This window comes from Chelonia mydas, chromosome 1 (assembly GCF_015237465.2).
Source record: "Chelonia mydas isolate rCheMyd1 chromosome 1, rCheMyd1.pri.v2, whole genome shotgun sequence".
Taxonomy (NCBI): domain Eukaryota; kingdom Metazoa; phylum Chordata; order Testudines; family Cheloniidae; genus Chelonia; species Chelonia mydas.
The window spans coordinates 121113351-121131546 of NC_057849.1; the positions used below are offsets into that span (position 1 = coordinate 121113351).

An 18196-nucleotide genomic window follows, 5' to 3' on the forward strand; every position below is an offset into this window, starting at 1 on the left:
TTATATTCGAAGAAGCTACCAGTTTTTGTGAGACAGAGGATAAAGATGATAGCTGACCCCTTCAAGGAAAATTGTCACCTTCACTCAGAAAGCATAACTGACCAAAGGGTCTTCAGTGGAAGGCAGGGGGAAAGCATCTAGTGGCTTGCTAGATAGCATCTGTGCTCTTGAATCTGGAAGTGCTGAACTAGTGTTAGGGGGTAGAGAATTATCTTCCCTAGGAAGGTGAAGTGTGAAGGCCAGGTATTAGGAACCCACCACACAAGAAGGCTGTTGAAAGATAAGAATTCAGGCTGTAAGACTTGGGATAAGAGTTAAATAAAAACAACTTAAGAATGATGGGTTTGAGACTAAGCAGCTTGTCAGAGCATTGGACAATAAACTGGATAAAACTGGGAGGGGTTGCAAGCGCTTTGGAGGATAGGATTAAAATTCAAAATCTGGACCAACTGGAGAAATGGTCTGAAGTAAATAGGATGAAATTCAATAAGAACAAATGCGAAGTACTCTACATAGGAAGCAACAATCAGTTGCACAGATACAAAATGGGAAATGACTGCCTAGGAAGGAAAACTGTGGAAAGGGATCTGGGGGTTATAGTGGATCACAAGCTAAATATGAGTGAACAGTGTAACACGGTTGCAAAAAAATACCAAAAACATAGTTCTGGAATGTATTCGCAGGAGTGTTGTAAGCAAGACACGAGAAGTAATTCTTCCGCTCTACTCCACTGATTAGGCCTCAACTGGAGTATTATGTCCAGTTCAGGGTGCCACGTTTCAGGAAAGATGGACAAATTGGAGAAAGTGCAGAGGAGAGCAACAAAAATCATTAAAGGTCTAGAAACTATGACCTATGAGGAAAGATGGAAAAAAATGGTTTTTTTTAATCTGGAGAAGAGATGACTAAGGGGGGGACATGGTAACAGTTTTCAAATACATGAAAGGTTATTACAAAGAGGAGGGAGAAAATTGTTCTCGTTAATCTCTCAGGCTAGGACAAGAAGCAATGGGCTTAAATTGCAGAAAGGGCGATTTAGGTTGGACATTAGGAAAAACTTCCTAACTGTCAGGGTGGTTAAGCACTGGAATAAATTGCCTGGGGAGGCTGTGGAATCTCCTTCGTTGGAGGTATTTAGGAGCATGTTAGACAATCACTTGTCAGGATGGTCTAGATCAGGGATCTCGGACTCAAATCACCACGAGGGCCACATGAGGACTAGTACATGGGCCTGAGGGCTGCATCACTGACCTTTTAATACAAAGATCCAAAAGCCCTCCCCTCTCCCCCCGGCCTCGCCTCCACTCCATCCCTTCCATAAGGCCCTTCCCACCCCTTCCCTGCCCCTATTCCAACCCCTTCCCCAAATCTACACCCCAGACCCCCCTCTTCTCTGCCTCCTCCCCTGAGCGCAGGAAGCGCTGGGAGGTAGGCAGAGGAATGGGGACGCAGCACGCATGGGGGGGGTCAGAGGTGGGGGGGGGCGAGGGGGAGCTCTGGTGGGCCGCAGGAAATAACTGCAGCCCACGGGCCACGTGTTTGAGACCCCTGGTCTAGATCATATTTAGGCCTGTCTTGAGAGCAGGGGACTGGGCTAGATGATCTCTCAAGGTCCCTTCCACTCCTACGATTCTATGTCCTTTATGACTCACCAGGCTACAAGCAATGTGACAGCTGGGGGTGGGGCAGGAAAGTTCTGGGTCTGGGTTGTCTGCTCTGGAGCTGTGCACCTCAGAGCTGACTAGAGCAGAGCCTGATATAGATTAGGAACTTGCTACTTAGAAACCTTTATGAAAAAAACTAAGAGCAATACATTCAGTAATTTATTATTTTGGAATTACATGAAATTGAGAGAACTGTAATCCAGAGAATTAAAGTAATTTGTTTTCCTGTTCAGAGAAGATAAACAAGTGTTTAGGTCCAAGAGTAGACAAAGGACAGAACAATATTTTAATCATCTTGCAACAGTCGGTGAAACAAAATCCTTAAACATACAAAGAGTATGAGAAAAACAGTAGGAGTGATTTTTTAAAAAAGGAATTATAATAATCTATTTACTTGAACAAAACTTTCATTATCTAATTATTTCTTTAAATCCAACTCTTCACCCAGGATTAATATAAAAGCACTACCCACATATGCTCTCCCCCCCAAGATTTTTGGAATTACTATTTGATTTGTAAGTAGGGTGACCAGATAGCAACTTTGAAAAAATGGGACAGGGGGTTGGGGGGTAATAGGCGCCTATGTAATAAAAAGTCCACAAAAATGGGTCTGTCCTATAAAAACAAGACATCTGGTCACCCTATTTATAAGCCACAATTCTCCTCATTTTCACCTGCTGAAGTGCCTCAAAGCACTGTAAAATAACTTATCAGTTATTTATAAATGAAAAACATTATAAAAACACCTTCAATATTGCAAACAAACAAGATAAAGAGGGATCCCACCTAGAAAACAGGGAGAAGGAGCAAACTTCTGAATAACAGAGGTACCAGTGGTTATTATAAAGAATATCTTTGAAAAATGTGTGTTGTTTAAGAGAAGGGAGGAAGAAGATTAGATGGATTTCAAGGTGGAGTTCCACATACTAGGGATCATCATGGCAAAGGTATAAGAGATTGCCAACCTAGGCCATAGTGGTGGAAAGCTAGGTACACAAATATCCACCAGGGCCAAGTTCAAGAGTGCGACTCTAAAATATAGAATCATAGAAGATTAGGGACCTAGATGAGCAAGGACCTTCACAGTTAAGGGGTTAAAAAAAATCTGGGACAATTTAGTCCGGAAGGAAGAGAAGCCAGCCGGGAAATGATTCATTAATCTAAAATAAATAAATAAAACCTGGAAGTTTGGAAATTTAAAACGCACAGTTTTTAAATGTGCACTTGGGAAAAGAGTCTATCGGGGTAGAACATGAGGGTGAAAGCGTCCCACACTAAACCAGGTTTATATTTTAAAATGTATATATTTTTTAAGTTTAGCTTTGAAGTAAACTACATCCTCTCCAGTCAAACCAAAGAAAATCCTTTGGCTGATGAACTGGGACCAATTAGGAGTTCAAGATGCTAGGTCACATCATTGTCAGGACACTGATTTATTTCAGGTGGATCTATTATTTTTGAGTGAAGGTAAAGTATATTTTGAAAACTTTCTCCCAAGGGGCCAGAGAGAAAATGTGAGAGTGCAAGATGTTATGTCTCTAGCGCTCCTAGATCCAGGAGCAGAAGTAACTCTTATGGCAGAAAAAGTATGTGTATATGGGCTTGCCTACACTACCGCATATGTCAATGTAAATTACATCGCTCAGAGATGTGAAAAAATTAATCCCGAGAGATGTAATTTACATCGACTTACACCGTGCTCTCCCGACGACTTAGCTTCTACCTCTTGCTGAGGTGGATTAATTACATCAATGGGAGAGCCGTGGAGGGGTAGATTTTTAAGGGGCCCCCAAATCCACCACTGTCCCCACCCCGCACCCTCCCCGGCAGCATGAGGTTTAGGGAGGCTTAGTCTCCCCTAGCCTCAATGGTATTTAGCAACTGTGGATCAGCTTCAACAGGAGAGACTGAGAGCGCCCTACATCAGAGTATACCATGGCTCAGTGATTAGAGTGCTCTCCTGAGAGGAAGACAATCCCTGTTCAAGTGGATTTGGGACTCTGAAGATGAATCTAGGTAACTAGTAAAACCTGGCCTTTTCCTTTAACAACAAACAATACACCTGGAATACAATCCCACCTTTTAGGTACACCAGTGCTCCTACTGAGCTCAGCATGTTTCTTCCTAAGTCCATGACTGATTGTAAAAGGGGAAATCTCAACACCAGAGCTGCCTGGGGGTCAGGCATTAGTGCAGCAGGTGGTCAACACCTTTTCAGTTATAATCCTGCGCTTCAGCTTCCCCAAGGGCTTCAGGGCTGTCACATTAGTATGGGGACTTTGGGATCTAGAACAGTCTTCCCCAGCTGGGCCCTCTGGCAAGATACATGGTTCTGATGATGTCCTATCTTTTGGGAGTGGGTAGGCGAGTCTAGGCCCACCCTGTCACCAGGCTCTGATCCAGGGACTGATGGTGGGCAGCTGTGTTCTGTACCATGGGCAGCTATGTTCTGTGCCCTAGGGTGCTACACGGCTGCCCCCCAGAACACTTCCTACCCAAGTTTCCCTTCTCCCCACAAAGTAAATTACAGAATCACTATTAAAGTCTCTGACCTTCCCAATCAGTTAACAATCTCTCCTTTGTAGGGTCTGCTTTTCCAGGTCTCAGGCCACAACAACTCCTGAACAGTACTTACCCAGAGCAAAGGTCTGCTCCCTTTCATTGCTTCCCCTTTTAAACCCACCTCCAGCTTATGCAGACTTTGCAGGTGTGACTGCAAAGTGACTTATCCCACTTTGCAGGGTGGGATCATGTGGGCCCAGAGCTGCTCCTTAACCCCTTGTTCTCTAGCACAGGGTTTGTGCACCCCGTCACACTGATGCAAATGCAAGAGGGAACCCAATATAAGTAGATGATGTGCTAATTAAGACTCTCTCCTGTGAAGAAACTGAGAAGTTAAGATGTGTTATGTCAGTTGGATCAGACTGGAGCTTAGGTTTCACTGACAAAAGGGCAAAGGAGCAGAAAGGGGGTACAATATTTGGGAGTGCAGTTGAGTCCCATGGGGATTTGTCCGCCAGTTAACAGAGTGCAGGCAATTCAGGAGATGTCTTCAACCACCCAGAAAGAGCTTAGAAATTTTCTAGTTTGTAACTCCTCATGGCAGTTCATTAGTAAGTATGCAGATTATTTAACCGCTTCTTAGGCCTGGCCTACACTACCAAGTTAGGTCACATGAGCCGCATTAGGTTGATTTAATAATATGTGTGTCTAGTCTATCGAGTCCCTTCCGCAGACCTAAGTGGCCTGTAAATTCGACTTCTGTACTCCACTTCCGCGAGAGGCATAGCGCTTGATTCGACATCCAGGGGTCGACACGGGCATAGTGTAGACCAGCGGTTCTCAAACTTTGTAATGGGGTCGCCAGGGCTGGTGTTAGACTTGCTAGAGCTCTGGGCTGAAGCCCTCAAGCTTTGGCACTCCCCAGGGAGGCCGAGACAGGGCTTGAGCTTGGGCTTTGTCCCCCTGCCCTGGGTGGTGGGACTCAGGCTTCGGTCCCCCTTCCCAGGATTGTGCAGTAATCTTTGTTGTCAGAAGGAGATCACAGTGCAATGAAGTTTGAGAAACCCTGGTTTAGACACTGCATTGTATAATTCAAATGAATTGGCCTCCAGGAGGTGTCCCACAGTGCTCTGCTGTGACCGCTCTGGAGAGCACTTTCAACTCCACTGCACGTCAGCCAGGTACACAGGAAACAGCCGCTCCCCTGTTAAAGCCCCGGGAACTTTTGAATTTTCATTTCCTGTTTGATCAGTGTGAAGAGCTCGCCAGCACAGCTGATCACGGAGACTCAAGGCCACAAACCCGTTCCAGCGTGGAGCACACAGGAGGTGCTGGATCTTATGGCTGTGAAGAGTCTGTGCAGGCAGAGCTCTAATCCAGCAGAAGAAACGCTGACATCTATGCCAAAATTGCACAGGGGACGGGGGAGAAGAGCTACACCAGGGACACGCAGCAGTGCCATGTGGAAATAAAGGCCCTTTGGCAAGCTCCCAGAAGACAAGGGAGGCAAACAGTCATTCTGGTTCTGCCCCACAGACATGCTGCTTCTATAAGGAGCTGCACGCTATTCTCGGCGTCGACCCCACCACTAACCCATAACGCTCCATGGAGACCTCCCAGGAGCCCCAGGCAACCTCAAGCAACAATGAGGAGGACATTGTTGACGACGAGGAGGAGAATGTGAGGCAGGCAAGCGGAGGATCCATTCTCCCCAACAGCCAAGAATTGTTTTTAACCCTGGAGCCCGTCCCTTCACAGGACCAGTTGGCGGCAGAGCGTGATGCTGGGGAAGGCACCTCTGGTGAGTCCACATTTCCAGTCAAACTATAGGGGTTACATGCTGTTATTTTTAATGTTTAATCTGAACAAAAAAGTAGGTGTAGTGGGTATCACTCCAGCTACACAGAGGGCGCTCTCCGAAAAAGACTGTTTTTGTGCATGGGGATGGCCCAGGAATCCTCCATGGAGATCTCTAGGAAGCGTTTATGGAGGTACTCTGCAATCCTTTGCAGAAGGTTTCTGGGAAGGGCTGCCTTATTTCATCCACCATGATAGGACACTTTCCCACTCCACTCCAGTATTAACTCTGCTGGCATCACTGCAGCACACAACATTGCAGCATAAGGACCAGGTCTGTACCCAGATGCTTTCACCATCTGTTCCCTCTGTTACTCTCAGGAGAGTGATATCGCATATGGTCACCTAGGGGAAACGGGGGAAGTTTTCAATGCTGCCCTTAAACCACAAACAATTCAACAAGTAATCCACCCCATTTGGTGAATTCTGGGTCACACAACCACGCTTTCCTAAATGTGCTGTGGTTGTGGTTGGAAGGGATCACCATGTATTGCAACCAGCATTTAAAAGGGAGGAGGGGGTGGTGGGCAGCTTCCTGTTTGTCTCCCTTCCCATCCAACCCCATGTCGCTTTTGTAAAAAAACAAGCTGTTTGGGAGCTTTACACTGGTGCCTGTCCTCAAGCACCATCCAGGTTGCTATAGGAAAGGGGGCTTTTCTCAAGTTCCAGCCAGTGATCCCAAGGATGTCTTCACAAAAGCTGTAGCACAAGACCGCTCGCCCATGCCTTGTGGCCTTACTCATCATGGCTGGAGCAGCAAACCTACTCTTGCAGTAGCCAGTGGTTTTGATTACATTGTAGCATGCAGGGAAGTGCATTGAGGGGTGTTTTTTTTATAAAAAGAATTAACCTGGCACCAGAAACAATGTACGCACTGTCAATGCTACCCATGTGCTTTGCATTCCTTGTAGCTGAAACCTTGTCCGTCGGCGTATCCTTCGCACCGGGACAGAGACTTTCCCAGATTAGAAGGCGGAAAAAAGAAGACTCAGGAGGACATGTTCAATGAGTTAACGCACGCCTCCAAGAGTGACAAGATGGAGATCAGAGCATGGAGGATCACACTGTTTGACAACCTGGACATGGACAGGAGAGCATGCAGGGAACACGAGCATGCCACGCAGGAAGAGATGCTGCGGATTATGAAGGAGCAATCAGACCTGTTGAGGCATCTGGTTGAGGTGGGCATGGGGGAGAAGAGCTACACCAGGGACATGCATGCTGGATGCTAGAGTCCCTCTGCAGCCTATGCTGAACCTGCTACCATCAAGTTCCACATCCTCCTCCCCCAAATGTCCTATGGGGGTGGGGGGAGGGAAGTTCGGTATCCCTTGCACTCAACACCAGGGGAGGGTACAAGGACCAGAAGGCGCCCACTCCCTGTCCTGCCATTCAGAAAATCAACATTGCTGTGAGGGAAATTACCTAAAATGTTATGTTTCAGAGTAGCAGCCATGTTAATCTGTATTTGCAAAAAGAAAAGGAGTACTTGTGGCACCTTAGAGACTAACCAATTTATTTGAGCATAAGCTTTTTTCATGAGCTACAGCTCAAAGTGAGCTGTAGCTCACGAAAGCTTATGCTCAAATAAATTTGTTCGTCTCTAAGGTGCCACAAGTACTCCTTTTCTTTTTGCTAAAATGTTATGTAAGTGTTTGAAACCTTGGATCAGAGCCTGGAAAAGGTGTTGATCCACATTTAATCAAACCAGTTAGAAATAGAAACTTATATAAGACTTTATAAATAAGTAATCTTATTTCTTTGGTTAAAAATAACCTTTGTAGAATACAGTCCATGGCTTTAATGAAAGTGTCAGTTGTCCCTCATTATGAAATGCAGCATTTCTTTTAGAAGCAAATTTCTCTTCATCTCACACAAACCTAGTGTTATCTTACTGTTTATTCCTGTAAATTGTTTCATTAGACATTCTGTGTCTACAAAATGAGGTTCTACAAAACTCTATAGGACCAATATGCAAACACAGGTGCAATGAGTAAACCTGCAAAATTTTCATTTGTGCATGTAAATAGGGCTTTGTGCATAAAAGCCTAGATGAGTACAAGTGCAAATAGACACTCATTCATAAAGTTATGCTTAGTGCCTACAAACACTGTTTTTTGCTGGCACAACTGATCTGTATTCATTTTTGTGGCCATACCCATTGCACAGTTTTTTTAACCCATTGCATGGTCTTTTGTTGTTCTGTGTATGTTAAAGAAAATAATCCTGTAACAGAGTGGCCGGCCCTTTAAGGGGATATCGGTCTGAGCCCCACCTGTGATTAGGGTTCCCACCTGGCTGGTTTTTGTATTGCCTTATTAGGTAAAAGTTTTAATATGCTGGGTTGTTTTTTCACTTGGGACATGTTAGAGTGCTCTATAATTCTTACCTCTGTAGTCCGGACTGCAGTGCCGTGTTAGGATACGGTAAGAAAAATGACACAATAACACAAAAATACACATATTTGTGTGTGTTTGTGTAAAATGGTTCTCTAAAATTTTTTTAGTAATAATTAGCTGTAGGTGGCATTACGACCCTTTTTGCTCCTGTGAGGAGAGGTAGCCAATGGCCAATTTTTCTGGGTCTTGGAAGTAGCAACCCTACCTGTGACCCAGTTAACTTACCTCACAAGGTAGGGAAAATGGATTGTGTAACCCAATCAGGCCTTGGGGATAAATAAGAGATAGGCCTAGGTAGTGGGAAAGGGAAGGAAAGACTGCAGAAAAGCCAGCTAGCTAGTCTGCCCTGGGAGTTGCTTCCCACTTGAGAGCTGGGAGCACCCCAAAGGAGCCCAGGAGGGGCTGAAAAGAGCCCAGAAAGAGCTGAAAGCTGAAAAGCTCTGGGAAAGAGGGACGGTGGAGCCAAAGGGTCCGTAGTTGATAAAAGACTGGAAAAAAAAAGATCCCACAAAAGGGACTTATTGTAAGGATTCTGATTTTAGAGTCCGTTATTGCAAAGATCCTGAGAGGGAACTGAGGGCAGGGTACTTGAAAGGCCATCCCACACCACAAGGGGGTACTCTGGAGTCACTCTGATATTTCAAATGTTACAAATCCCAAGTCATTTCAAAATATATTCTTCCATTTTTGCTGAGTTCCTTGTTTAAACTTTGTAATGTGTGATGAAATCCATATAGCAGATTGAGAGCAATGGATGAGGCAAATTGTGTCAGTAGGTGAACAAACTAAGGCTTTCAGCACAGGTAGGGGTAGAAGATTAAGATGAATTGTGCCAATGTTCCAGAGGTGGTAATAGGGAAATGTGCGAGCACAGATTAAGTATCAAGAAGGATTGAAGATTTTTAGCCTTGAGAGAAAAGCTAAAGTCTGAGTTAAGACTAAAAATGGAGGTGGAGTCTGGGCATCTGAGATTACTTTTTACCAAGAAGGAGGATATGAGTATTTAAGTACAAATGAAAACAGGACTCACTGCATATTATAATCTGTTTTTTTGCTTGGCTGAGCAGTAAATGGTGGTTCCTTTTTAGGCTTTAATTTGCAGAGTTCCAAAAGCATAGTGTTATTTTTAATCAGCTTCTTTAATTTAGTAAGAGTCTTGTGACAATGGAAGGAAACAGAAAAAGATGGTTCCTGCTGATAAAATTAATTTCTTTGACCCATCAAGCATTTTAATGTCAAGGTAGCTGCTCATAGCTAGAGCTGCGAGATCTTGAAAGCCATCTCTGGCGAGGAAATATTATTTTGTTCACAAACTCTGAGATCTAGGGAGAGCTTAAAATATTGGCTGTTAGTTTAAAATATGCCTGTTCCTATCTTAAGAGACTGATACATCACTGAGGTGTTAAGGAATGAGTTGATACATTCTAAAGTGAAAATCTTATGTACTTTGAGCTAGATTTATTCCTGGGATACCGCCACTAATTTCAGAGTTACACCGGGCAAGAATTTGATCCACTGAGCCAAATCCTGACTCCATAATTGGCCTGCCTCCTGTGTCAATCAGGCTGACTTGGAGTGTTAGCCTCTGTCCATTGGCCCTGGGAACTGTCCGTTTCAGGGACTTGATTTCTCATTGGTCCTTCTCCTTTCTTTCAGTACTGGGAGAGTGCCAACCAAAAATCCCTACTAAATTTCAGTAAGGGGATAACAATCCCCTTACAATAAGCTAAGACTCTATAGGCTTCATGGCATGTTACTTATTCACAGTGCATCATTTACAGATTTCAAAATTGTTTTTAAAAATTGCATGTATTAGGGCAGCATGAATGTATTTCTGGCCACGCATATATCTGAGATTTTGAAGATCTCATTAACCACTGCCTTCCTTTGGCCTGAATCTGCTGCTGAATACGCATGTAAGTATGAAACCTGTTTAACAGACAGGATGTTTGAGGGGTGCGCCTTCTAAAACACATTTAGTTTGAGTTAACCAATTCTTTTTAATCACACAGTGTCCTTTGTGTCAGTGACAGCAGACAAGACACTAAAGAGTGATAAAAGAGACAACTAATACTATTGAAACCTCTGATGAGGGAAATACGAATGATCCTGAGATCCACAACATTGTGCCAACATGTGCCTGTGTTCTTCTCAACTATTATGCAAATGGTTAGAGAAGAAGGGAAAATTATCAGTTTAAACAGATAATACCCAGTAAGCCAATGCTTTGTTAGACAAAAACAGACAGTCTCTTTGGTAACAAACTTGGAAACAAGAATAGAAATACTGCTATGTTAAACTATGAAGAACATGTTCTTAAAATAATGCTGCTTTACCACTGCATAACTCTTTTTTTCCCCTAAATTTATTTTGTCACTGAAAACCATTACAAGCCAGATCAATGCAAACACTCAGGTTGTTTAGCATATCAGTGAGGAGAAATCTCACTGGAATTTTTGTATATTGAATTCTTATGCCCTTGGAGTTAAGTGTAGAGGATCATCTTGCATCTGTGGATGTCTCTATGATTTCTGGAAATTGTTGTTTTGTTCTGTGTCTAACACAATAGGGTCCTGTTTCATGGTTAGGGCTCCTAGTGATACCGTAATACAAATAATAATAATAAAAAGGCTGATGAGCAAAATCACCCCTATCTCTCTGCTATTAGGGTTCAAGGCAGAGAGTGAATCAGTACGATAAGGAAAAAAAAAGAGCTTTCTACTGAAAAGCTAAAGCTGTTCCCCTTTCCCTACAATACTAGACCAGTAATCAAGGCCAAGTGACAAGATCTGATATTTCAAATGATCCTCTGTGAAGGCTGGAACTAAAATATTTCCATTACACCCAAACTACCTGATAATACATAAAACTAAGACTGGTCTACACTGGGGGGAAGGATCAACCTAAGATATGCAACTTCAGTATACAAGAATAGCGTAGCTGAAGTCGACGTATCTTAGGTTGACTTACCTTGTGTTCTCATGGCGCGGGGTCAACTGCCGCCACTCCCCCATCAACTCTGCTTCTGCCTCTTGCCGCGGTGGAGTACAGGAGAGCAGAGCAATTGGAGATCGATTTATCGTGTCTACACTAGATGTGATAAGTCGATCCCCAATAGATCAATCACTACCTGCCGAGACGTAAGTGATGCCTATTCCAAGACTTGTCCTTTCCAGGGAAACCGCAAAGTAAAAATCAAAAGGACACTGCAGGCTAGTTTTGCATCGGTAGAACCGTTCACATGGAGAGGCTATACAAAACTGGTCTGTTGGGGTAGTTATTCTGAAAACTTCTTGTACTTTACTCCTGGGGGAATTCTGCACTACTGCACATGTGCAGAATTTATGTCCCTGGCAAATTTCTTTGCTTCCTTGCAGAAAAATTACTTTCTGACGGGGAAGCAAAGGGAAGCCAAAAAAGCGGTCATGCAACCCTCCCCAGCAGTATGTTTCGGGTGCCCAAGGCAGCCACCAGAGAGGTAAATCACTGTGGGGCAACGGGCGGGATTGGGGAAGACCCGGCTGGTGGCTCCTACCCTATGCCAAGCTCAGCTGCTACTCTTGGCTGGGCGGGGAAGGATGGGACTTCCTCTGCCCCTGCACAGCACCTGGGGCTGAGTCATACCCACTCCCCAGCTGCAGCTATGCAAACTCCCCCCTCCCGCTGCTTCCTGCACCCATTGCTCCTCAGCTGCAGGGGAAGGGATCCCTTGTACAGGGAGCTGCTCCCCCATCCACCCAAGCCCTGTGCATCCAGACCCCCTCATACCAGACCCTCCCACTGAGCCTCACCCCCATTGAGCCCCACTCCCCCAGCATCTGTAAGAAGCCCCTGTGCATCCAAATCCCCCCTGCACTTGGCTCCCCCACTGAGCTGCCCGCACCCAGATTGCCCCACACAGAACCCTATCAACCCATACCTGCATCCCCCCACGCTTGGATCTTGTCTTGCTGAGCCTGCCTGCCCGCCCACACCTGACATGGAGGGGCAGGGCCTTGGGTGTTTCTGTGGCAGGCCTTGTCCTTGTGCTGCATCAGGGTTGGGTGCAGCCTCACTGCTAAGTCCATGTCCCGGGGGCGGGAGCTGCACAGTGATCTCCCACCTCTGTGCGGCCAGTGGCCTGTGCTCCCCAATGCCATGCTGGAGCATCCACATTTATTTGACAAATAAAATTTGTAGAATTTTAAAATATTGTGCACAGAATTTTTAATTTTTTGGCACAGAATGCCCTGAGGAGTAGTACTTTTACATATTACATGTGGGGAAAAAAATACCATATGGTAAAGTAATTTGTGTGTCTTATTGTTTCTTGAAATAATTGCCATAGGAGCTTATAGCTTTTATTATCTGATACATTTTCTGTATAAGGTATACATATTTTTATTTCTATAGTTTCCAATTTAGTTTGGTAGGCCTTATTTTGTAAAATGTTTCCATTCTCTTTAGGCTGGCTTTTATTTTGTGTACATAGATGGCTATCCAGCATCCTTTTGCCATTTTGTATAGGTTGATAGTCTTCATACACAGCTCTCCAACTATGATGCTTGTTATAGAAACCAATCAAATGCTAAATGTTTTCAGCTACATGTGTAGTATGTTCAGATCTCATCTGTCTAAACTGTGTGGATAGCTCTTACAGCTCTGCTCACTCTGTCAACACTGGTATTTGTCTTAGTGGAATGTAAACCCTGCAACCTGGTATTTACCTGGTCATGTTTATATTTCTCTGAATCACCTCTTGAGATGTCAAGCTTACTAAATCCTGTTTAATAGGATTCTTTTGCACATTCATATCACAGAGGACAGTTAACCCACAGATGTCACTTCGGCATGCCAGATGGGCTTACATACTGTGTCCTCACTCTATGGTTCAGTAGTTCCAGCAGGTCTGTATTATAGTTATCACTCCCTCATACTACTTTTTTTAAAATTTGTAGGTTATTGTAATCTAGGGTGAAATCCTGGTCACACTGAAATCAATGGCAAAAAACTCACATTGATTTCATTTGGGCCAGGATTTTACCCATAGGGTTTATTAAACTCAGCAATAATAACAAATAAAAACAGCGGAATGCACGTAGCCAACGGACTCCCTCTTGAACGCTGCCTCCCCCCCCAATCTTGTTTAGTGGTCTGCGAAGTCTTGTTTGCAGCAATCCTGTCACTCAACACTCCTTAGAAGTGTAAGATGTTACCACTTTAACACTTTCCTGATACAGGTCAGGGGAAGGCTGCTGGGGACCAGACTTCTGTCTCACTGATAGAACAAAAGCATGTGTTGTTTGTTTTGACTCCACTTCTTAATAGTTTTGTTAATCACATATTATACACACACACACACAAAGTGTAATAATTTTGTTTAATGTAATTCCTGCAGAAGCAGACAGAATACTTCATAGCAGATTACAGTTTATATATAAAGTTGTTTATAATATCTATATAATGGGTCAAACTCTGCTGTCAGTATATGGGTGTAATATTGCTGACTGCAGAGGTGATAAATGTGTATCACACGGTAGAATCTGATGCAATATCTGCTAAGTGTTAAGACAGTCAGGAAGAGAGGAACAATAACTACATTTCAGAGACCAGGATACATGAAGAAACAGACTCAATTAGTCAAATGAGTTTGTTTTATTAGAGAGAGAAGAGATGGACCATGAGAAAGGGAATTGAAGTGTCAAGGTGTCAATTAGCCAGAGGGGGACTATACCAGATGGTGGTAGGCAGCTTTGGAAGATCTACCATGCTTTATGGGGAGGTGTCAACAAGGGACAAATATTAGGGTATTTGATGGTGGCAGGGAATGAGCTCAAGGACAGAAAATATAAGGTTCATCAATTTTAAAATGGTAGCTGCAACTATCAACAAACACAGAATAATTGTAAACATTGTATCCCACATTATTCATTAATTTGTTAATTAGTACCTCATTAATTTAATGGTATAATCCATTTTTATTAACTAGTGTGTTATGCATCCATTTTCAACTGCTGATGAAGTAGGAGAAATTACCTGTCATAGCACCGAAATGTAATCAGAGTAAAGCTAAGGTTTCAGGTTGTAAATGTTCTTTGTTACAGCAGCCACAAAATGAATTTATCACTTCAAGTGCCTTTTGATCTTGCCTCTGTGAATAAACGGAAATTCTTGAAAAATGGTTCATTTAATAAAATGTAGCAACCACACTCCTCAAAAATAAGCCCCTAATCCTGCAAAACTGTTCCATGGAGGTAGACCCCTCTGTTCATATTGAATCACATTGACTTCAGTAAAGGTCTGCCGGTACAGAAGAGGTTTCATGATCAGGGCCTAAATGAAATGAACAGCTGGATTTTGGACAACCTGAGTTATGGAGAGTTAACATTAGAGAGATCATAACAGAAGTAATTGCAGGAAGGAAGAAAGGAGAAGACCTTTATACAAATGTTTCAAATGAGTAGTCAATCTCCAGGGCAAAAGTTAGTCCTTGTAGAAGTGACACAAATTGTTTTCCCATATAAATTCATTTGATAGGTGTTTTTTTTTCCAGCAGGGGTGGAGTGCCCTCTTTTCTCTCCCCAGTCCAAATCCAATAAGGTTAATGGATGTGAATCAAAGCACAACATTCATTTCTCACTTGGGCCCAGATCCTGCACTGGAATCTGCTAGTGCAGAATCTTTACCTCTGCAATCAGGACCATGGTCTTGACACCAACAGTTCATGTCAAACTATCCTTAAGTGAAAAATTTTGGAACTGCAATAATGGTAGCAAATTTTTTCTCTACGATTTAACACCCACCCCCCCAGTACCAAATCTGAAATATTTTTGCAGTCTTTTGGAGATATTCTTACCTGCTGTGCATCCAGTGCTACTTCCTAAAAATAAAACTAAATCCCTTTACAATTTGAAGGGGGGCGAGGGGTTCCTGACCTTCTACTAAGGTTTAGAAGGTCTCCGGAGTGGGCAGCACAAGAGCAACATTACTAGAGATCAATATGCCCTTCCTGTTCCTAGGACCACATGCCTACCCATTGCCTCTTCAGTCTCATCTCTTTGATTGCTGTTCCTGGGATAAACGTTCCCTTTCAGGGCCTAAGGGAGGCAAGTGAGCTCCCCCCAGTGTAGCATATGAAACAAGTTCAACAAGCTCGAAAAAGATGTTTCTCCTCTATTAGGATATAATCATGTAGCTGTTTATTTGTAACAATAATTATTCAATTTTCAGATAGAAATAATATTTCAAATACCTGCCCCCCCGTCCCCAACCTTCTTCTGTACATCCTATGTAGAGGATTGTGTGAGCTAGAAAGCTTGTCTCAGGATTGGAACTTTCCCCAAGTTTGCAGTAGGTTTGGATCTGAGGTTCCAGATTAGGCCCATCACTACTCTAAGGGTATCAATTTTGTATCAGAAAAAGGGTTTGCATCCCATTTTTGTGAAGGTTTTAAATCAACCCTGCACCTTTCTGCAGAACCCATGGGCCTTCCAAAATCATTTCTGGTGAGTGCGTGAGTCCTCTCTCTCGGTTCATTGATAGAGCCTCACCCCTCTCACTAGTAAAAAGGCCACCAATGCTCTCTCTCTACTGGGTAGAGCTGCAGAAGAAGGGGCAGGTTCAGTGTCATTGGCACAATTTGTATAGCGGTGGTGCTGAAAGTCACTGAACAAAATTATAAACCCTCCCTGCAGATGAGTGAAACCACTTCAAGACAGCACCCCTGGGCTGGTTCTAGAAAGAGGCCAGTGAAGGCTGCAGTCTCTGAGCCCCAGATAGGTAGGAAGAGGCGGCTCCTCAGCCAGCAGGGGCAGTTGTCGGTCTGTGGGGAGCTTCAACAGCTGGCTATGGGGAAGGAAGGCGGGGGCAGCGGCCTCTTTGCTGTTCTAGCCGCGGAGTCTCCGGCACGTGGGCGTGTCTTTCCAGACGGGGCGGGACCCACGGAGCCACCACCCCGCCGCCCTCCTCCAAGTTTGTGCGCTTTCCAACGGGCAGGACTCTGCCTACTGCGGCGGCGGCGGCTCAGCCAGAGCCCGAGCGCAGGGCGGACGGGGGCGGCGGCTGCCTGCAGTCGCCGCTGCCCGGCAGCAGAGCGCGGCGGGGCCATGAAGGGGCGGCGGTGGCGCGGGCAGTACCGCCGCCTCGCCCTGCTGCTGGTGCTCTACACGCTGCTGCTGCTGCTCCTGGTGCCCTACGTGCAGGACTACGGGGCCAGGCGGGGGCGAGGGGCGGGCGAGGCGCCGCTGCAGCCCCGCTGCCCGAGCCTGCAGGACGCGCTGGGCGAGTGGGGCTGGGAGGAGGAGGAGGAGGAGGGCGAGGAGGAGCAGACGCCGCCGCCGCCGGAGGGCAAGGGGGCGACGGCTGACGGGGGCGAGGCCGGCGGCGGCGGCGGGAAGCGGCACATCTACCTGCACGCCACCTGGCGCACGGGCTCCTCCTTCCTGGGGGAGCTCTTCAACCAGCACCCGGACGTCTTCTACCTGTACGAGCCCATGTGGCACCTGTGGCAGGCCCTGTACCCGGCGGACGCGCTCAGCCTGCAGGGCGCCCTGCGCGACATGCTCCGCTCGCTCTTCCGCTGCGACTTCTCCGTGCTGCGCCTCTACGCCGCCCCGCCCGCGCCCCGGGACCCGCCGGCCCTGGGCGGCGGCCGCAGCAACCTCACCACGGCCGGGCTCTTCGGCTGGCGGACGAACAAGGTGATCTGCTCGGCCCCGCTCTGCCCGGCCGCGCCCCGGCCGCGACACGAGATCGGCCTGATCGACGGCGCCGCCTGCGAGCGGAGCTGCCCGCCGCGCGGGCTGCGGGAGCTGGAGGCCGAGTGCCGCAAGTACCCGGTGGTGGTGATCAAGGACGTGCGGCTGCTGGAGCTGGGCGCGCTGCTGCCGCTGCTGCGGGAGCCCGGCCTCAACCTGCGGGTCATCCAGCTCTTCCGCGACCCCCGCGCCGTGCACAACTCCCGCCTCAAGGCCAAGCAGGCGCTGCTGCGGGAGAGCATCCAGGTGCTGCGGAGCCGGCAGCGCGCCGAGCCCCGGGGGCTCCCCCGCCGGCAGCGCCTGCCCGCGGCCGCGCTGGGCGGCGGGATGCGGGCGCAGCAGCACCGGGCCGAGTTCTTCCTGAGCGGCGCGCTGGAGGTGATCTGCCAGGCCTGGCTCCGCGACCTGCTCTCCTCCCGCCGCGCCCCGGCCTGGCTGCGCCGCCGCTACACCCAGCTGCGCTACGAGGACCTGGTGCTGGAGCCCCGCGCCCAGCTGCGCCGCCTGCTGCGCTTCGCCGGCCTGCCCGTGCCGCCCGCCATGGAGAGCTTCGTGCTCAACATGACCCGCGGCGCCGCCTACTCCTCCGACCGGCCCTTCCTCATCTCCGCCCGGGACGCGCGGGAGGCCATCCACGCCTGGCGGGAGCGGCTCAGCCGGGAGCAGGTGCGCCAGGTGGAGGCCGCCTGCGGCGAAGCTATGAGCCTCTTGTCCTACCCGCCCAGCGCCGAGCCCGGCGGCGGAGCCCGGGAGGGGGGCAGCAGGTAGCGGCCGCCTCCTGGACGGGACATGCAGGTAACACGCCTCCCCCATCTTTCTACCTACAGGGCCCGGGCAATAAGGCAGCAGCCTCCCCTTGAGAGAGGGGAGAGGCCGGGCTGGGGGGCGGGAGAGGAGGACAGGTGGAATCCCGCTCCTAGGGATAGGAAAGGGGTGGGGGTGAAAGCCCGTCTCTGTTGAAGTCCGTGGGACTTTCACCATTGGGCACGTCTGCACTTGGAGATGGAGGTGTAACTTCTGGCTTCAGGCCAAGCACCCT

General features: G+C 46.9%; 1 protein-coding gene across 1 annotated transcript in view; it reads left to right on the top strand.

The window, feature by feature from the left end:
* The first annotated feature begins 5278 nt into the window (after positions 1 to 5278).
* CHST7 (carbohydrate sulfotransferase 7) overlaps positions 5279 to 18196 on the top strand; it is a 37520-nt gene continuing 24602 nt past the window's right edge. Inside the window, exons 1-2 of the mRNA XM_037898955.2 lie at positions 5279 to 5967; positions 6935 to 17952. Of these exons, the coding sequence (XP_037754883.2) occupies positions 16096 to 17925 (1830 nt within the window). The 5' untranslated portion in view covers positions 5279 to 5967; positions 6935 to 16095 and the 3' untranslated portion in view covers positions 17926 to 17952. The remainder of the gene's footprint in view (positions 5968 to 6934; positions 17953 to 18196) is intronic.